The 21,591-nt window shown below is 44.4% G+C and overlaps 1 protein-coding gene and 1 long non-coding RNA gene across 3 annotated transcripts in view; both read right to left on the bottom strand.

Annotated features, from left to right (window-relative positions):
* Positions 1–17,873, bottom strand: part of ppp2r5eb (protein phosphatase 2, regulatory subunit B', epsilon isoform b) — a 34,020-nt gene extending 16,147 nt beyond the window's left edge. Inside the window, exons 1-2 of one of the 2 annotated variants that reach the window (XM_035743022.2) lie at positions 17,456–17,873; positions 11,320–11,483 (exon numbers count right to left, since the gene is read on the bottom strand). In XM_035743022.2, the coding sequence (XP_035598915.1) occupies positions 11,320–11,476 (157 nt within the window). In that variant the 5' untranslated portion in view covers positions 11,477–11,483; positions 17,456–17,873. Of the gene's footprint in view, positions 1–5,173; positions 5,336–11,319; positions 11,484–17,455 lie in introns of those variants that run through there. The other variant, XM_035743023.2, reaches the window with a different exon arrangement.
* On the bottom strand, positions 8,205–11,286 carry LOC118362588 (uncharacterized). Its single transcript, XR_004821244.2, has 3 exons — positions 9,488–11,286; positions 9,105–9,294; positions 8,205–9,003 (listed from the first exon to the last, which is right to left on the bottom strand). It is a non-coding gene; the product is annotated as an uncharacterized LOC118362588 (long non-coding RNA).
* Positions 17,874–21,591: the final 3,718 nt, after the last annotated feature.

The following is a 21,591-nucleotide window of genomic DNA, read 5'->3' as shown; positions in this document are numbered from 1 at the left end:
CTCTGATGTACCAATACCTTGGCATCGGGTCTATGAACTGACATGTCAAACAACAATTGACATCAACCCGTTAATTTAAATTTAAGCTATTAGATAAACTTGCCACAAAAAAGCAATGCTCAACATATGGGGAATTAAACAGTCAGCCTTGTGCAGATTCTGCTATGAAGAAACAGACTCACTAGAGCATCTTTTCTGGTACTCAGTTTGAACCCTGATATGACATAAAACCACTATTCCTGGATCTGACTGCAAAAGCGAGCCACCGATGGACAGTAGCGGAAACGATGCTCTTGTGAGTGTTTCTTCGTGGCAGAGTCTGCACAAAGCTGACTGTTCAATTCCCCATATGTTGATCATTATTTTTGTAGCAACATTTTTATCTAATAGCTCGCTTTTGCAGTCAGGTCCAGGAATGGTTTTTATGTCATAATATTACGGTTTAGATGGACCTGCAAACTGTATTGTTTGGGGATCTGCAAAACCACGATCAGTCAATGGGAAATATCAATATGTTCCTAGGGTAAAGTACTTATCTTTGGGGCAATATCAGTAGAAATGTTACAAACAGGAAGGTTCAGGACCCTCGTAAGACATCACAGTAAAATGGAGGGATGTAGTATTGTGAAAGGAAATAGCCAAATGGTAGTGTACTGGGAAAGATGAACCTGTCTGTGGACATCTGAGGGTTGGGGTTAAGATCAAAATAAATGGTGGATTGGCCAGTCGGTGAAAAACTAAGACTTGCAGAAAGAGGAAATGAGGAATATATGTATAATTATTTATCTACATGTGCCGTAAATGTGAGCAAAAATAGCTGTAAGTAGCAGAAGTGTTGTTGTCAGTTTACTCCAATCAGGGAAGGGGTGGTAGGGTGAAAATAATAATAATCCTAATAAATATTTTTTTCTGTTTAAAACAGTAGTGAACACGACAGCCCTATCCATAACAATACAGCATACAGTAACCAACCAGGAGTGAGCACACGGCTCAGTTGACCACAACAGACCATGACAGGGAGCATGTCCTAGAACGGCATGTAGCACCCAGTCTTGGACAACACAATTGAGATACCAGTTCATCACAATACAGAGGACATTTCTCTGCCCATACCCTGGCACACACCAACACAGTAAAGTCCACAATTCCAATGTGCAATAAAGTATGTATAGTTTAGAAAATAGGTGAGAGTCCAACCCATCCCTGTCAGACTACCCTAGCACAACCCTGGGCTGCTGGGTCCAGACTCACACCATTGAAGAAGCATTCAGCAGGTCTCAATCACAATTGTCCCAAATAAACAACATAGGAAAGATCAGCATTCAGCACCATGTAATCTAGCCTGATTCACTAACAGTTACCTTAAAATCTAAAATAATGATATCTAAAATTCAGATGCTAAGCCCATACCAGCAGAACTGAGCACAGCAAACCACATCACCCTTCCCAGCCCCAGACAAGGTCAGCACTCTGCACAGAATAGTTCAGTCTAGCACACTCTGACAAGCCTCAGCTCAGGGATGGGAGCATCATCATAGCTCCCCTGGCAGACTAAATAAAGACTGCTGCTTAATTAATGTGGAGAAAGCTGAGCTTCTCAGAGAGAGCGAGAGAGAGAGCGAGCGAGAGCGAGAGAGAAAGAGAGAGAGTAGTTTAATGGCTCACCACAGGAAATGTTCAAAGTAAATTTCATAATCACTTAAAGCTGTTGAGCAGGGTGCAAGCAAGCCTCTCGTCATATCCACATAACCAGGGTCCTCTCATAGGACATCTACTGATGAGAGACTGGAGCCTCAGGAACATCACGTACTCTAAAAGCTTGCACACATTTCACCCAATGTGGATCCAGCGGTCGTCTGCCGATCGTTCAGCACGCTGTATTTTAAGGACCACCCGAGGAAGACGTCTGACTGCCGACATTTTCCCACGATTCTAAATGTAAAATCGGTGCGCACTCGGTTCACAAATGACATCCAGATGTGCCAAGTACTCTCGATCAGCAAACGCTGCTGGTGTCTCTGAGCCCTATGTGGAGACTTGGACTTGCTGTGCAATGCTGCTCTACCGCATGGTAATATGACATCAGTCATGATTGACACACCCACCTCAGCCCAATGTGTCGCAGTCCCATTGTCCTGCCCAAGTCACCTTTTTCACCTGACTGAAAAAGATGGGTTAAACAACGACACCTGCAGGCAGAGAAAATCCAATAGCAACGGCAGTAGCAACATTTCTAAGGACCGTGCAGCGCGCACGGCGGTACTGCGACCGTGCAGCGCGCACGGCGGTACTGCGACCGTGCAGCGCGCACGGCGGTACTGCGACCGTACAGAGCGCACGGCGGTACTGCGACCGTACAGAGCGCACGGCGGTACTGCGACCGTACAGAGCGCACGGCGGTACTGCGACCGTACAGAGCGCACGGCGGTACTGCGACCGTACAGAGCACACGGTAGTGCTGTAACCGTACAGAGCACACGGTAGTGCTGTAACCGTACAGAGCACACGGTGGTACTGTAACCGTACAGAGCACACGGTAGTGCTGTAACCGTACAGAGCACACTGTAGTGCTGTAACCGTACAGAGCACACTGTAGTGCTGTAACCGTACAGAGCACACGGTAGTGCTGTAACCGTACAGAGCACACGGTAGTGCTGTAACCGTACAGAGCACACGGTGGTGCTGTAACCGTACAGAGCACACGGTAGTGCTGTAACCGTACAGAGCACACGGTAGTGCTGTAACCGTACAGAGCACACGGTAGTGCTGTAACCGTACAGAGCACACGGTAGTGCTGTAACCGTACAGAGCACACGGTAGTGCTGTAACCGTACAGAGCACACGGTAGTGCTGTAACCGTACAGAGCACACGGTAGTGCTGTAACCGTACAGAGCACACGGTAGTGCTGTAACCGTACAGAGCACACTGTAGTGCTGTAACCGTACAGAGCACACTGTAGTGCTGTAACCGTACAGAGCACACGGTAGTGCTGTAACCGTACAGAGCACACGGTAGTGCTGTAACCGTACAGAGCACACGGTAGTGCTGTAACCGTACAGAGCACACGGTAGTGCTGTAACCGTACAGAGCACACGGTGGTACTGTAACCGTACAGAGCACACGGTAGTGCTGTAACCGTACAGAGCACACGGTAGTGCTGTAACCGTACAGAGCACACGGTAGTGCTGTAACCGTACAGAGCACACGGTGGTACTGTAACCGTACAGAGCACACAGTAGTGCTGTAACCGTACAGAGCACACGGTAGTGCTGTAACCGTACAGAGCACACGGTAGTGCTGTAACCGTACAGAGCACACGGTGGTACTGTAACCGTACAGAGCACACGGTAGTGCTGTAACCGTACAGAGCACACGGTAGTGCTGTAACCGTACAGAGCACACGGTAGTGCTGTAACCGTACAGAGCACACGGTAGTGCTGTAACCGTACAGAGCACACGGTAGTGCTGTAACCGTACAGAGCACACAGTAGTGCTGTAACCGTACAGAGCACACTGTAGTGCTGTAACCGTACAGAGCACACTGTAGTGCTGTAACCGTACAGAGCACACGGTAGTACTGTAACCGTACAGAGCACACGGTAGTGCTGTAACCGTACAGAGCACACGGTAGTACTGTAAAGTACTCCGTAGTACTGTAACTGGGAGGCCTTCCCTGTAAATGAACGACCAGCAGTGTTAGTCATGTGATGCTAAAGCTAACGGACACTGAGTTGAAATTCACATGGAAGTAACGCAAATGGACACTTCGCCAGGTCTTAAGACTCAAGTACTTTGCTTCAGGACTTAATAAAAACCCATCATCCATGGAGTTTACTCAGAACGTAGAAGGCTATTCTTAGTGGTCACCGTTTTTAGATGGAAACACAAATCCAGGAAGTGAGTGTAGGTATAGAGTAACAATTACGTCCCTCAGAGCAGCCGACACACACACACACAGAGAAAGTCTGCCTGCTTGCTTGTCTAAGGGGAAAACCCCGGCCACACTATACACTCTGGCGGGCTTGGGTTACGGTTGCAGGAGAGAGTGAGCGGTTCCAACAGATGGGCTCAGCAAGTGACCGGGCCAACACTGTCAGAGACTGAAGGTCAATATGTATGATATGTACTGTATGTATACACAGGGAGGCAGAACATCACATCAACACTGTGTCAGAGATGGAGAACCACACACACACCGTTTGCATCGTCTCTGAGCTGAAGATTAGACAACAAACCAGGTAATGGTTGGTCGGAGTATGGTCTGGCAGAAACGCAACCAACTCTGGACCATAGTGATTCAATTCCCACCTGAGCCCTTCCTGTTTGTGTGCCCATCTTTGTATCCATCTCATCATTCAGACATTTCTATAATGAAAACATTATTTTCTGTTCTCTATGTGTTCTCATATGGCAGCTTCAAGAAGCCTCATTATGAACTACACTGCCATGTACTGTCAATGATTGACGGATGTAATCACACTGTGCTAACTTTGCTCTCCACTATAGTAACAAGGCCGACGGAGTCATTTTAACTTTGAACGTCGAAAGCCTCCTAGGCATTGTACAGCTACGGTCACCTCCTGGTAGCAGAGAATAGAGTCTCTCTCTGTGTGCCTCCTTTCAAAGGCAGTGTGGGTAATCTGGGGCTGTCAACACAAAGGCACTCTTCACACACAAGGTCAGGTGAGAGGGCCAGCAGCAGCGTGCGCAGGTGAATCACATAGCAAGCATTCCACCAGCCATAGCCACCACACCCTTAACAAGCATAACTCTGAAAACCCCTGCAATCAGTGGCACTGACCATGACAACAGTCAATATGCTACCTGCTGTAACACCTGCCTGGCTACCACAACATCCTCTGGCAGACAGAAAGACAACAGAACGAAGGCTGCTGTATGGCGAAGCTACTGCACTGCTCATCCACAGTACTACTCAGCAGCACTCCTTAGAGATGATTGCTGCACAGGCCGCTCCACCCTTATCCTACATCTGACTTCAAAAGCTCAGTCATACCCTCTTTCCATGTCCCCCTGCCATTACCACTCCATTTATATACTCTCCACTCAGCCCCACAGACAGACATACCAACACAGCCTGCCAAGCCTTCGAGAGGGCCCTTAGTAGGTTAACTAGAACACTCCTCCACCCCCAGCAGAATCACGGACACTCACTCTCAGGTTTCCGTTCCTCTGTAGAGTCCACCAGCCCAAAATATTATCTGTTGGGGCAAAATTATTCAAATACTGATGGTGTGAAAAATAGTCGTTTGTTGTAGTGGGTACACACTCCCCCCTATGCTGCTTGTTAGGAGCGAGTGGGACTGGAAATCTATAACGGGACAACTGGTGGATCAGGTTACCCCTGAGGGGAGGGCGTAGGGGGGAGAGGGAGCGTTGGGGGGCCGCACTGACCAAACAGAGACCAGGAACTACCAGACAGAGGGGCTGGCGGAAGCTCTACTGCCAGTGCTGTTCCCCTAACTCCCCTTTCACCGTCTTCATTCTATTTCTACTCCCCTTATTTTTTTTTAATTCGGCTCACGAGGTCAGAGAGAGCGATCCGTCTTCCGTACTACACAGAGAGGTGGTCCTAAAAAAAACAGGCATCTCGCCAGCGCACATCCTTAACGTAGGCATCACTCCACCTCGAAGATTCTGGTAAACAGAGGAAGTCTCCACTCCACCTAGTAGATGTGGAAGGAGGGGAAAGGGTTTGCCATGACCTGGCCAAGGATTGGAAAATCCTCTTCGTCCTCCTCTTCCTCCATCCCTCTGCCATGAAGCATTAGGACACTCATTCTTTCTTCAGGCTCCATGCCAGACTCATCACCACTCCCTCGTTCTCTCGGTCACTCTCACCATCCCTCTAACTTCCTGTGAAGGCTCTTAAAGAGCTACCACAACAACTCTTGACTTACACACTGAGGGAGACATCCACGCAGGCCTGGAACAACATTTAGGAATAAAAAGTATCCCTTGTTGAGACCATGGGCTCTGCAGCCTAGCAAAATATGAATGCTTATTTCTACTGTCTTTGTTGACATGGGGTGAAAATCTGTCCCCTTTTCACCTTCAAGAAATAGCAAAAGAATTTAAACAAACTGAATCAACATAGGTGGCTCAGATCTAGTTACAGGAAAACCATATTTCCCTGGCTGTGACTAGCAGGTGAAGTCTGAAAGGCCACCCTCACAGTCTCTTCACTCTCACTGACTGCGTACATAGAGTGCTCCTCCTTAGAGGTCAAAGGTCAGTCAGTCGATGATAGATGAGTGCGTGTGTTGGTGCCGCACGGAGGGTTGAGGCGTCGCCAGTCGCCACCACATGGTTGGATAGAATAAGTGCAGCTCACCTAACACCAGGCAACTACACACACCTCCTCAGTCAGCCAACAGCTACTTCCTCCTGTTGTCTACATGGTCCCAGACCCGACTACAATCGTTTGAAAATGCATCCTTCCTCTACTCCTTGTAAGTATTCCCAAGTGTGCAAAGATCCAACACAAATTGAGAGGTGAAATCAGAGGGTTTCACAAAGCTTTCATCAATCCAGTCATGTCAGATCTGTGATCACGTCACAGGATGGTAGATACCATTTCAATGTATTAAGGTTCTGCGTTTCACTGTGGTGATGTGCTCGTTAGAGCAATGAACGGGCGTGAATTTAAGCCCGAACACCTACCCATGTCCACGATGTTCAGGCCTGATTGCTTCTGCCAAATTTAAGGCCCCGCCCTGCTCGAAACCAGAAATAACTTCCTCTGTTAGTAAATCTATTTGCTGTTGCTCCTCGGTCACTCGCTCCCTGTGCTCTGCTCATGGCGGTTCTGAGTATCCATAGCAACGGCTCCGCTTGGGCTGCTCTGCTCAATGAAGAGACATGAGAGAGCAGTTAGCTGTTAGCTACTTTTCGTCACGCTAGACTCTGACAAAACTCAAGGAACATTCTTATTTTTTTGTGAAATAATCTCTCTGGTCGTGAGGTTGAATCACTTCTGACACCATGTTATGATCTTAAACAGATATGACTGTACTGCGCAGCACATCACACGCTAATGGCTGAGCTTCAAAATGTTAGTGTACCCGTGCCCTGCCCGTACTGTTGTTATTGATGAAGAAAACAGGCCCTGCCTGGCCCGAGCATGATGTCGGGGTCCGTCGGGCTCAGGGAGGGGAGCAGAGCTCTAGTGCTCGTCCCCTGAATTAAAGAGGAGATTACAGGGAACAAGCTATCACGAAAATGGAATCACATTTTAAGAAGGCACTTACAAAGACAACAATACTTAGGTTTAACCATTTAAAATGGTGTCCAATATGATGAGGAAATCATAGTATGTCAGATCAGATTTGCACCTTTTATTATGCAGGTGCAGAGCAACTACTGCACCCTACTCACCCAGAGCTCTGCTGTGTTCTGCTCTGCAGCGGCACTGGCTGGTAATGGTGAAAGTGTGACTCACTCACGGCCAGGCAAACACAGTAAAGAGTGGCCCTGAGTGGAGAAGAGAGAGGACAGTGAAGTGATGCCACCCACGCCCAATAGGTCACTGGCATGGCAGACAGACCTCCAGGAGGGAGGGACACACCCTGGCTGAGACTGGTTCCTGTCAGGCTGCATTCCGTCCGTCACTCTAGTCTCAACCTCTCTGTATAGAGCCAGGCAGGCAGGAGAGGACTGACCCCACCTGTGAATCAGCAGCAGGCTGCCTCCCAGTCTGGGCATGCAGTTCACGTACCACCAGCAGAATGCACACACACTGGCGTATACGACACACGAGCATGGAGCAGAGGTGCAAACTGGTGACGTTCCAAAAAGGCTTTTTTTTTTTGCATACAATTTGCATATTCTCAGAGAGTATCAAGTGCATAATACATAGTGGAATACTGTCAATACTCCTAACCTTTCAAACCACAATAGACAAATAGACAAATGTCCTGGGGTAGAAAAGGGGGTTGGGTTCTTTGGTCTTGGTTTATGGGTTATCATGTCATGATAAATCTCAAGTCTCCCCAGACAGAGTGAGGATTTGATTATTTTCTTGGGGACATACATTTTCCAGTGGGTTTAACGAAGCACTACAAGGTGAAGGTCGAGGACTAGACCCATCTGCTTAATTAATTCTTAGCCAACATTAAGCACAACTCAGTCTCCTCTTTGTAGAATTTGACCTGTCAGTATAACTCACACACACAACTCATTTTTAAGAAGATTATTTTATTTTGAAGCTCAAAATAAACAGTAACAGGTTATCACTCACATCTAGCCTACACCCACCTACAATCCACATTTTAGCTTCCTTCCTTTTAGCTTCGACTAAAAATGATTTTGCTATTTTTCTTTGTTCAGCTGTGTCCTCAGTCTGGCCTGCTTCTCCTCCTCCACTGCAGTCTTCCTGGTCTGCTGGGCACTGGATGTTGGCTGGCAACCATATCCCTCCCTCTTCATCAGGTTCTCCTGTCTCTGAGCTTTATCCTTCCTTCCTGCAGTGCGGATGTACTTAGAGTCCCTTGCTCAACTTGACATCATGTCTCTGGAACATCTGTAAGGCAGTCAGACTCCTGGACCTGTGGATATATTTGGTGGTCTGAATTGCATTGAAGGTAGCCGTGTTCATGCTCTTTTGAGCTGTGATGTCTCCCATCACATTAAACGAAGACTCCACAATAGGACCATGGAAGATTGAGGGAGAGAGACACTAGTAAAATCTGGTTCAGGCCCCACCACTTGACCATGTTGTCCTCACCATCCTTGTAAGGGGGAAGGGTAGAATCCACATTAAACTTCACGACTTCCAGTGGAGGCTGAAATTCGGGTGGAACTGGGTGGTCCATCATCCTAGCAAGCCGCTTCAACAGGATGCCAGTCTGTGAATGGCCTCTCACCACTGGGTCGTGTGCAGAGAGCAATTGCAGGGTCATGCTGTCCAGGGGCATTTTCTTCTGCATGTAGGCTGCAGTTGTCATGTATGCAGTCTTCACCACATTAAGAAACATTTGCACAATCTGGAAAACATTGACAAAATAGATTGTAAATGAAAACATCTTACCCAGCAAAAAAAAGTGTTTTAAGGTTAATTTCTCATTATTATTATACATTTACGAACAGGGTGTCCTGGATGTTCTGCCTTAGGTTTCTCAGACACTGATCCATCATACAATTCTCTGGAGGGCAGCATCTTGTCAATGAAGTTCATCTCCATGAGCTTCTTAGGTGTGGTGATGCTCAGCCTTGAGAAAGCATGCCATGAATGTGGTGATCACTTCAAGCTGCTTGTGGACAATGGTTTGGCTGCCCTGTGAATTAATTATGGCATGTTAAAGGAAAATTGTACTATTTTATGACCACACAGAGAGATGGTTTGCAGTTAAGGGCAAATACTCTGCTTATATGTCCATCCAACTGATGAGACCCAGAGAGTAGGCATAGTATATCATTTTTCTTATCCAATAAGAATTTAGAATTCACTTAAAATGTGAAGATACGCACCTGGGAAACCATAACGTACTCCTTCAACATGGGAAGCAGAGAGCAGTGCAGCTCTCCAACCAGATCTTCACCGCATTGCAATGAAACATGTGCCTACAAAACCACGTAAGCCCACTTAGAGCGTTGGACCTAGTAGCCTGTCAACCTGTGATCCACCAAGTTTCTCAAAAACAACATGATACAGTACCTTTGCTGATATGTAAACTCAGGACCATGGGACAATCACCTGATTGTGCCCGGCTCACCAGCATTATGCCATTAGTCAACACTAACCTTACATGGCCTTTCAATAGATAAACACTAGCAAAATCCTGACTTCCCCTACACTCCATACGATCTACCTTCATACTAGCACTGCTGCAGTGTGTCATCTCCTTCTTCCCACACACCAAAGTGACAGCTATCCCTGGCAGTGCATTAGTTTAGTGGGGCGCAATGTGCCCCACAAAATAAAATACAGACATACGAGTGGCATAGATACAGAAGTAAACACAGACACCCCACCACCCTCTTCAAACACACACCTGGCAGTTATTTGGGTTTTTGGGGATTAAGGTCAGTAGCATACAGTGTACCCCCTCCCACACACAATCATACAAGTGCACACAACATTTAAAAAAAAAAGTTTTTATAAACCTTTATTTAACTAGGCAAGTCAGTTAAGAACAAATTCTTATTTTCAATGACGGCCTGGCTGGAATAATTTTTGCCATCTTAAATTATTTTATATATGCTATTTTCCAGTGGATGTTCAGGGGCAGAACGACAGATTTGTACCTTGCCAGCTCTGGGATTTGAACTTGCAGCCTTTCGATTACTAGTCCAACGCTCTAACCACTAGGCTACCCTGCCGCCCACAAATAGATTGAGTTGTTTTAATCACCACCAGTCTGATGTAAAAGGGATGAGTAATTCCCCCTATTTGATGTGTTCAGAACATGAGCTTGTGTAATAACACACATCAAGGAAAATAGCACATATAAAATAATTTAATATGGCAAAAATTATTCCATATTTTAATTCAGGATGATTGTAAATGATGCACTCGCAAACTTTTACAATAATCACATATTTCTCACTACATTAACCATGTAGACTGAAAACATGTTCGTGTTTTGAAATGATTTACTATGTATTTTGATGATCACATTATTGACATTTAGTTTAAATGGATTTGATTAGCCTGCGTTTTTTAAATGTATTATTATCGTATAGCGTTCATTGTTGGCCGCGTCACCTAACACCCTACTGTTATGAACAATTTAACCAGGTGCTCTAGAAAGAGTTCCCATTGTGACAACGCAGCAGCCCGTGAATTATCCCTCCCTAAAAAGAGCGGAACAGGCGGGAACTTGACAGCCCGCCGTTCCGCTCTGTGGACAACGTATCCCATTGTTAAGGGCGGAGACACAAGCATCCCATCACTATATCCAGTATCTCTGGTGGTGATCAGGGAGAAGATCAGTTCGCGCCTCTCTTTTGTAGTTCAACCACCACAAAAGTTATTTTTATGGATCTACACGATTCACGTGGATTACCTATTTTGAGCTCAAAACGGCAAATATCGTCAAAAGTGACGAGTTTGCATCCCTGACACAGGGACTGTGATAAACATACACTCGCTCACATTGGCTCATGAAAAGAGTTGCAGAGAGAAGGGATGAACAAGAATCGATGACATCTCTGCTCTCTTCCGACCATGCTGGTATCAGCATTCACTACTAAACACACTCCCACATCACACCACTCACAAGTTAGCATGAAGGTTAGTTGGAGGGTTATGGAAAGAGACTATGTGGGAAGATTTGAGGTATTCGAAATTAAACACTTACCCTTGAGCAGAGGCAGGGGCGTGAGCTCGATGGGTTTGCCCTGAGACCGGAATTGGGACGAACTCTGCGACCGCTTTTGCTTGGCCTTCCTGACAGACTTCCGTGAAAATCCGTCCACTTTGTCCACAGATGGAGGTGTGGTGGCTGCCGAGGACATAGCCCTGCTGTAGGAGGGGAGATAACAAGTTGTAAGTCTCTGCTTAACATGTAGCAACACATAAAAAACAAGACAGTGTTCATGTGCAAATACACTACACGACCAAAAGTATGTGGACACATGCTCGTCGAACATCTCATTCCAAAATCATGGGCATTAATATGGAGTTGGTCCCCCCCTTTACTGCTGTAAAAGCATCCAATCTTCTGGGAAGGCTTTCCACTAGATGTTGGAACATCGCTGCGGGGACTTGCTTCCATTCAGCCACAAGAGCATTAGTGAAGACGGGCACTGATGTTGGACGATTATGCCTGGCTCGCAGTCGGCCTTCCAATTCACCCGAAAGGTGTTTGGGGTTGAGGTCAGGGCTCCGTGCAGGCCAGTCAAGTTCTTCCACACAGATTTCAACAAACCATTTCTGTATGGACCTCACTTTGTGCAGGGGAGCATTGTCATGCTGAAACAGGAAAGCACAGAATTGTCTAGAATGTCATTGTATGCTATAGCGTAAAGATTTCCCTTCACTGGAACTAAGGGGCCTAGCCTGAACCATGAAAAACAGCCCAGACCATTATTGCTCCTCCACCTAACTTTACAGTTGGCACTTTGCATTGGAGCAGGTCATGTTCTCCTGGCATCCACCAAACCCAGATTAATATGTAAGACTGCCAGGTGGTGAAGCGTGATTCATCACTCCAGAGAATGCATTTCCACTGCTCCAGAATCCAATGGAGGCAAACTTTACACGACTCCAACTGACGCTTGGTATTGCGCATGGTGATCTTAGGCTTGTGTGCGGTTGCTTGGCCACGGAAACCCATTTCATGAAGCTCCCGACAGTTATTGTGCTGACGTTGCATCCAGAGGCAGTTTGAAACTCGGTAGTGAGTGTTTGTTTTTGTATTTATCATGGATCCCCATTAGCTGCTGACTTTTCCTGGGGGACAGCAAAATTAAGGCAACTGAGGACAGACGATTTATACACACTACGTGCTTCAGCACTCAGCAGTCCTGTTCTGTGAGCCTGTTTGGCCTACCACTTCACAGCTGAGCCGCTGTTGCTCCTAGACGTTTCCACTTCACAATAACATCACTTCCAGTTGACCGGGTCATCTCTAGCAGGGCAGAAATTTGACTAACTGACTTGTTGGAAAGGTGGCATCCTATGACGGTGCCATGTTGAAAGTCACTGAGCTCTTCAGTAAGGCCATTCTACTGCCAATGCAACAATGCTGCTAGTGAGGTTGAAAGTTGTCATTTGAGTGCAGACACTCTTGTGCTGAGAGGAAGCTAAGGAAATGTCCAGTGTTGTGTGTGTGTTGCTGATTATGCCTCATAGCCATTGATTAGGAGCACCAGGAAGGGAAGCCAGAAAGACACAGTACACAACCACAACCAACAGCCTTTACTGCACTACAACTATTTGTTTTATTATTTAACCTTTATTTAACTAGGCAAGTCAGTTAAGAACAAATTCTTATTTACAATGACGGACTACACTAGCCAACCCCGGACGACGCTGGGCCAAACTGTGCGCCCGCCTATGAGACTCCCAATCACGGACGATTGTGATACAGCCTAAACCAAAATGGCGCATAAGCGTCGCCTTTAATCCACCAATTTAGGCAATTCATAATTGGATTACTACGGGTCTCAGACTCTGTGTGTGTAATAAGAAGAAACCCACAGCGTAGCGGAGTAAGGGACAGCATTGACAGAGACGGGGTGCAGCAGGGTTAACAAGAATCCATCCATCGGGTCAAATTCATCCAACGTCTAACACATTACCGGTCAAGGGACAGGCAGGGAGACAGAGAATAGCAAGCAAACTGAAGACACTCAGCCCTGAAACTAGACACACAATCATGTCATGTAGCCTGCCCTGAGAATATGGGTGGCATTGTTAGCTATGGCTTTATTAGCCTGTTTACTGACCCAAGGGTGAAATAGTTAATCAGATGGTCGTAACTCTTTCCTACTGCTTACCTGCATAACCACGCAGGTCTGTTACCACAGAAAAACCAAATCTAGAAAGCACAAACAAGTCCTTTTCCGCAGAAAAATATTTTGATAGTTTGCCATTGAAAACTGGACAGGCCTATTCAAATATTATACAAAGTGAGTCCCTGGAGCCAGAGAACATGCCACAAAAGCCTACAAAAAGCCATGCAAACAACACCTGCCACGATGCAATGGAGACTTGGGCTACAGAAAATGTAAACCCAAGCACACAGCGGTGCATGCTATTCCACATTACAATCACCTGTACACCATGGCAATAGAGTCCACACATATCACCATCAGTCCTTAGTGCTCACTCACTGACCAAACAACAAGCCCTAATGGTTGAGGCATGGGTGCCGCTGCTGCTTCACAGCACAAAGCCCCCATGCTTCTTACATAAGTGACCAGATGACATCCACACAGGCTGGGGGGGATTAAAGACAGAGGGAGAACACACAGAGAGCAACAGAGGGAGAGAGAGCAACAGAGAGAGAGGGAGCAGGGAGAATGGGGAAGAAGAGAGCAACACTACAGGAAGTTAACAAATATCAGCAGGCCCAAGAAAGCTCCTCTTATTACCAGCCAGGGAGCTGCAGAAGAACAAATCACAAACACAGAAAAGAAACCGAAGGAGCGAAACACTTAACACAGGAGCGAAAGGATGGACAGAATTGATGAGGGGATCAAGCAGATGTGCCATACTGCAAAATCCCTATTAACCTCCAGCATAGCTTCAGGTTTTATTCAGGTTTTATTTGTCACATGCACAAGTACAGTGCCAGCCCTTCTCAACAGTGCAGTATTCAAAAACAAAATAGTATAACAAAAACACAAGAAATAACACATAAGCAGAATAAAAAAATGGGGAATGTAAGCAATATATAGGGTCAGTGGCAGTACCACATTTACAATGTACAGGGAATCTGATACTGGAGTAGTTGAGGTAGATATGTACATGTAGGCAGGGATTGGGAGAAAGTGATTGGTTGTAGGATAAAAAATAAACAGTATGGCAGCAACATAAGTGGTGGGTGGTGCATGTATGTGAGTGTGTGTTCAAGTGTGTGTGCAAAAGTGTCAGTGTGATAGGTGGATATATATTGAACAGAAATATAAACACAACATGGTCTCATGATTCATGAGCTGAAATAAAATATCCCAGACATTTTCCAGAAGCACAAAAAGAAAAGCTTATTTCTCTCAAATGTGGTGCACAAATTTGATTACATCCGTTAGTGAGAATTTCTCCTTTTCTAAGACAATCGATCCACCTGACAAGCATGGCATATCAAGAACCTGATTAAACAGCACGATCACAATAAAAGGCCACTCTAAAGTGTGCAGTTTTGTCACAACAATGCCACAATGTCTCACGCTTTGAGGGAGTGTGCAATTGGCATGCTGACTGCAGGAATGTTCACCAGAGCTGTTGCCAGAGAATTTAATGTTAATTTCTCTATCATAAGCCACCTCCAATGTCATTTTAGAGAATTTGGCAGTATGTCAAACCGGCCTCACACCATGTGTAACCATACCAAGCCTAGGAACTCCACATCCGGCTGCTTCACCTGCGGAATCGTATGAGACCAGCCACCGGGACAGCTGATGAAACTGAGGAGTATTTCTGTCTGGAATAAAGCCCTTTTGTGGGGAAAAACTCATCCTGATTGGCTGGGCCTGGCTCCCCAGTGGGCCTATGCCCAGTCATGTGCAATCCATAGATTAGGGCCTAATGAGTTTATTTCAATTGACTGATTTCCTTATATGAACTGTAACTCAGTAAAATCTTTGAAATTGTTGCATGATGCGTTTACATTTTTGTTCAGTGTACATGTAAACCGGTGCGCAAAGGACCTGAAAATAGGACCTGCTTACTATGGCTAAATAAAACTAAAATCTAGAAAGTTTCTGGGAAAGGGAAGTGGTATCATAATCACAATAGTTTAATCCTAATTCTGCATTTAAACTGAGGATAGGCATTAGACAGTAGTCCGGACTTTTCCTAGTAACGAATGTATACTGAATCATGAGAACTGACAGATGACATAAAATTATGACCCGGTCAATTCCTGATAGTCTATAATGATTACACAGAGCTCAGGCACATCATAAAACAAGGCAATCCCATAATGCACCAAGCCCACACTGACAGGCGCCCAGAGAAGGCTGATAAGGTGGGGGAACAGTGACTAAGACTTGGGCTATATTACAGTCAGGCACATGGCATAGGCACTTACTCCCATCATAAATACAGGGGACTTTGGATGCTAAGTTATCTTGGCTGGGACATGATGTTTACCTTCCTCAATGTGACATTCAAAACCCTTCAGAATGACCCGGTGGGACACACAAAAATTGTGTACACACGCACGCTCACTCAAACACACACGAGACACAAACACTGGCACACACCTGTGGATGCTTAAATCACAATCATGTACACCTACAGTGTGAATAAATTGTTCAACATGATTCACTGGGTTTAAGCATTTTCTAAGAAAAACATGGTTTGCAGAAATAACAAAAAAAAACAGCCTTCAAATGAAATCTCAATTAAGCCACCCTTATCTGTATGCTTTCATAAACAAAATAAAGACCACACCAAATATGCCACTGGAGAACATCTGTCCAAGGACTAATAGTACAGACTGGTTGTCAAAATCTTCATTCCAAACGGCAAGACTCAGAAATGTGACAGTATTCCTCAACCAAACAGGGACAATGTATGTATGATGATTACATTTCCTCTGAACCTGCCCTGACCTTCTGGGCAAGCCTCCACAAGAACAAATGGATTAATGTTAACATTATGCACATCTAGGAAACCATTGGTTAGTTAGCCTACAAACGTCTATTAAAACCGGGTTAACCACGATTATTGATTCAAATGCACCGATAAATATTAAAATACGCAAGGGTAAAATTAAACGAACTAGCTATAAAACAAATACATATTAAAAACCAATCTAGTTAAGAACATTTATTTGTTCACATGGACCAGCCAATTAATCTAGTTAAGAACATTTATTTGTTCACATGGACCAGCCAATTGCCCCATGCTTTCTTTGGTGGAACATGGTATGATAAATTCGATGAAGCACACCCTGACCACAACATAATGACTGCATTCGCCTGTCAGCTGGAAACCGAGTGTAAATTCTCTTATCTCTAGTGAGAGCGTGAAAACACATGCTAATCCATATCCATCTCAAATATACCTAGCTAACGACCTTTGTTGAGACATTCCGTCAACACCAATGTAACACAATGCTTGTATTGCTATAATAATTGCTATAATAATAACTAGTGGATAGCATAGGTGCAGCATCAACTCTCTACTTATCTTGAACAAACACGTATAGTAGCTAGCGAAGTCAAGATCACAGTAATTGGTGCTAACGTTAGCTAGTTAGCAACCTAGCCATCCGACATTTCCACCAAAAACAAGCGTCTTCTTCAGTGTTTTTTGTCGTTAGCTAGGTGTACTTACAATATACTGTTTTGTTCTTAACACAATATAATGTAATACTGGTAATATTGGTAGTAATATGAGCAAAATACAAGATTATCGTTATTTAATGACTAGTAACGCCAGAAAGTTAGCTAACGGTTAGCCAGCTGTGATGTTGGGTCGTTCGCTAGCTAACGTTACCTGTCTAGCTAGCTAAATTCGTCAGCCAGTCATAGCGAGGTAGCTAACTAATGTTAGCGAGTTACATGAACGTTGAAGGAATGAGTACTGTGTGTGTTACATAACGTTGTATAGCTATCTAGCATTATTAAAACGATTTAATTTAACAAAAATATGTATTCTAATATGTGTCCTACTGACATCAAATTGTGAAAACGAGCTGGACATTAATCCCACACATCTCTCGATATGGAAACTAGCTAGCTTCTAATGCTAACTAGAACCACACGTACCCGAAACAAGATAGCTGCAGACGAACGAGAATGAGTCGTATCGTACATTACCTTGATCCTCTGAGGCTCTGTGGTTCGAAACGAAGACGGTGGCAAGTAGTTATCCTGTATTAGACGATATTAAACTAAAATGCTTCCAATCCCGTACAAGTAGCCTCTCGCAAGTAGCGGAAAAAACACCAGAAAAGGCTAGCTTGGCCTTTATTAGACAGCCAAACCCACGAGCACCTTTTACCTTCTAACGAAATAATCCTCCGAGTCCCATTAATAACAAAATACGGATGTATAAAAATATTAAGCTGAGTCAATCACATTCCCTAGTTATGAAGGAAATCACTTGTTTACACCACACCTCTGTACTTTAGGTTAATTTTCTTTAAACAGTGTTTTATTTGGGGTAATCTCTTTTCACCCTATTGTCAATATTACTGGGCTGAGTCCATGGCACACAAAACAGAGATACAACTAACCGTGATGCTCGGTTTGGATCTAAAGACGATGGTGATTGGTCGGTTTGAAAGACGTAATGGATGGGGTTGGATGTTCGACAACGTCCATCATTGCGCGAGTTGAGACGCTCATAGAGATGAATAAAAACAGGTAGGTTGAAGAGCATGGGACTAGGATAGATATTGGGCAGAAAACGAGATGGGAATCTCGAATCCTCCCCATATGGAATGAAGTTAAACCTGTCCAAGGCCCAACCAACCCTGATTTACCATATCATCCGCACTGAAGGATGGTTTTGAACAGGTGTACACTAGCTACTTCTCTCAAATCAAATACAATTGTATTGGTCACATACACATATTTAGCAGATGATATTGCGAGTGTAGCGAAATGATTGCGTTCCTAGATCCAACAGTACACACAAATATAAACATAAAATAATGGAATTAAGAAATACGTAAATATTAGGACGAGCAATGTCGGAGTGGCATTGACTAAAACACAGTAGAATAGAAAGCAGTATATTAAATGGGTAAAGCAGTATGTTAAAGTGACTAACGTTCCATTATTAAAGTGATTCCATGTCTACGTAAATTCAGCAAAAAAAGACACGTCAACTGTGTTCATTTTCAGCAAACTTAACATGTGTAAATATTTGTATGAACATAACAAGATTCAACAACTGAGACATATAATGAACAAGTTCCAGACACATGTGACTAACAGAAATTGAATAATGTGTCCCTGAACAAAGAGGAGGTTTAAATGTAACAGTCAGTATCTGGTGTGGCCACCAGCTGCATTAAGTACTGCAGTGCATCTCCTCCTCATGGACTGCACCAGATTTGACAGTTCTTGCTGTGAGGTGTTACCCCACTCTCCAAACCAAGGCACCTGCACGTTTCCGGACATTTCTGGGGGGAATGGCCCTAGCTCTCACCCTCCGATCCAACAGGTCCCACACATGCTAGAACACTGACATTCCTGTCTTGCAGGAAATCATGCACAGAACGAGCAGTATGGCTGGTGGCATTGTCATGCTAGAGGGTCATGTCAGGATGAGCCTGCAGGAAGAGTACCACATGAGGGAGGAAGATGTCTTCCCTGTAATGCACAGCGTTGAGATTGCCTGTGTCACTGATGGGAAATGGCTAGCTAGTGGTGTCGCCCGCGCTAATAGCGTTTCAATCAGTGACGTAACTCGCTCGGAGACCTTGAGGTAGTGGTTCCCTTGCTCTGCAAGGTCCACGGCTTTTGTGGAGCGATGGGTAACGATGCTTCGTGGGTGTCAGTTGTTGATGTGTGCAGAGGGTCCCTGGTTCGAGCCCAGGTCGGGGAGAGGGGACGGATGAAAGTTATACTGTTACACCTGCAATGACAACAAGCTCAGTCCGATGATGCTATGACACACTGCCCCAGACCATGACAGACCCTCCACCTCCAAATCAATCCCGCTCCAGAGTACAGGCCTCGGTGTAATGCTCATTTCTTCGACAATAAACGCGAATCTGATCATCACCCCTGGTGAGACAAAACCGCGGCTCGTCAGTGAAGAGCACTTTCTGCCAGCTCTGTCTGGTCCAGCAACAGTTGGTTTGTGCCCATAGGCGACGTTGTTGCCGGTGATGTCTGGTGAGGACCTGCCTTACAATAGGCCTACAAGCACTCAGTCCAGTACTACTGTTGTGACATTTGTAAACTTGATGATTGGGTTGGAGGCGTACGTGGCCACGCAGTCATTGGTGAACAGGGAGTACAGGAGTGGGCTGAGCACGCAGTGTGCAGTGCGATGGCGATTGCATCATCTGTGGATCTATTGGGGCGGTATGCAAATTGAAGTGGGTCTAGAGTGTCAGTTAAGGTAGAGGTGATATGATCCTTAACTAGCCTCTCAAAGCACTTCATGATGACAGATGTGAGTGTTACGGGGCGTTCATTTAGTTCAGTTACCTTTGCTTTCTTGAGTACAGGAACAATTGTGGACATCTTGAAGCGAGTGGGGACAGCAGACTGGGATAGGGAGAGATTGAATATGTCCGTAAACACTCCTTTCGGTTTCCCATTAATTATATTATTTAAATAGCACACACACACATTACGGATAGAAGGTGAGGATTTACAATAACAGTTTGCTCTATTTATCCACTGAGATTAAATTATATTTTTCAGGAAATGCACCACATCAACTGTTACATAATAAATACAGAAATAGTACTGATAAGAATAATACCTGAAAAATAGAATGGCAATTAGTGAAAATATTTTTAAGAATTACAACTCTGAAATGTCAAATATACAAGCATTTCTTATCGGGGTTGATTTTCAACAGTGACAATGTGCAGTAGCTATAGTATTTCATTAAACTATATACAGTGCATTCAGAAGGTCTTCAGGCCACTTCCCTTTTTCCACATTTTGTAACGTTACAGCCTTATTCTAAAATTGATTACATTTTTTTTTATCCTCATCTACACATAATAATACCCCATAATGACAAAGCAAAAACAGGTTTAAATCTGCAAATGTATTAAAAATAAAAAACAGAAATACCTTATTTACATAAGTATTCAGACCTTTTGTTATGAGACTCGAAATTAAGATAAGATGCATCCTGTTTCCATTGATCATCCTTGAGATGTTTTTACAATTGGAGTCCCCCTGTGGTAAATTCAATTGATTTGACATGATTTGGAAAGGTACAGACCTGTCTATATAAGGTCCCATAGTTGACAGTGCATGTCAGAGCAAAAACCAAGCCATGAGGTTGAAGAAATTGTCCGTAGAGCTCCGAAACAGGATTGTGTCAAGGCACAGCTCTGGGGATGGGTACCAAAAAATGTCTGCAGCATTGAAAGTCCCCAAGAACACAGTGGCCTCCAAGGGTCTTTTCACAGTCCCCAGGTCCAGAACAAATTCAAAGAAACTTACAGTATTTTACAGAGCCATGAATGCGTGGACCTCCCTTCCATCTTTTATAGCGTAAGTGAACAGAAAAACCTGGTTTAAAAAAACAAATAAAGCAACACCTTATGGCATAACGTCTCTCCCCCAAATGACCTACTTCTTGTGTGTATGTACTGACATGTCTGTGTAACTGATAGATGGACACACACCCACACACACTACATGTTAATGTTTTTCAATGTACAGTATGTAAATTGTAAAGTCTTTTGTCTGTAATGTCTTTTTCGTTGTGTGAGATCCCAGTTAGACTAGCTTTCGCCACTGGTGTTGGCTTATGGGGATCCTAATAAAACAAATACATAAATACATCCAGAGATCCTTACCTTTGCCTCGATTCGGCAGTTTCGTCCAGAACACAATGGTATTTGTAGTTCTTTATGATAGCCACATTAGCAGCTATATAGCATTTCATTTTCTGCGAGTAAATACAGTCAAATATATTGATATGTTACCTTGTCCTAGAGATATTTACACAGTTATCAAAACGTCACTCCAGAGTAAGCGTACACGACACTCAACCTTTATTTTAAGATTTTCTAAAGTTAATGGTAGAAAAACGATTGGAACAAACTCCCTGTTTGACTGCTGGTATTATGACTCACGGTATTCTAATGGGAATATTTTTTTTAAAGTGCATATTGTTCGACCAGAAGTTGCACCATTTTTTCTTTCAGCTTTGGTCATCTTGAAACTGTTCAGCCCCAAAATGATTTTTTTTGTAGTGAAATAATCAATATAGACGAGATCCAGCATAATTGAATCGTTGTTAAATA

The sequence above is a fragment of the Oncorhynchus keta genome, chromosome 29, assembly GCF_023373465.1.
Source record: "Oncorhynchus keta strain PuntledgeMale-10-30-2019 chromosome 29, Oket_V2, whole genome shotgun sequence".
Taxonomy (NCBI): Eukaryota; Metazoa; Chordata; class Actinopteri; order Salmoniformes; family Salmonidae; genus Oncorhynchus; species Oncorhynchus keta.
Note: the sequence above shows the minus strand (reverse complement) of the source record. Positions and strands in the feature narration are given on the sequence as shown.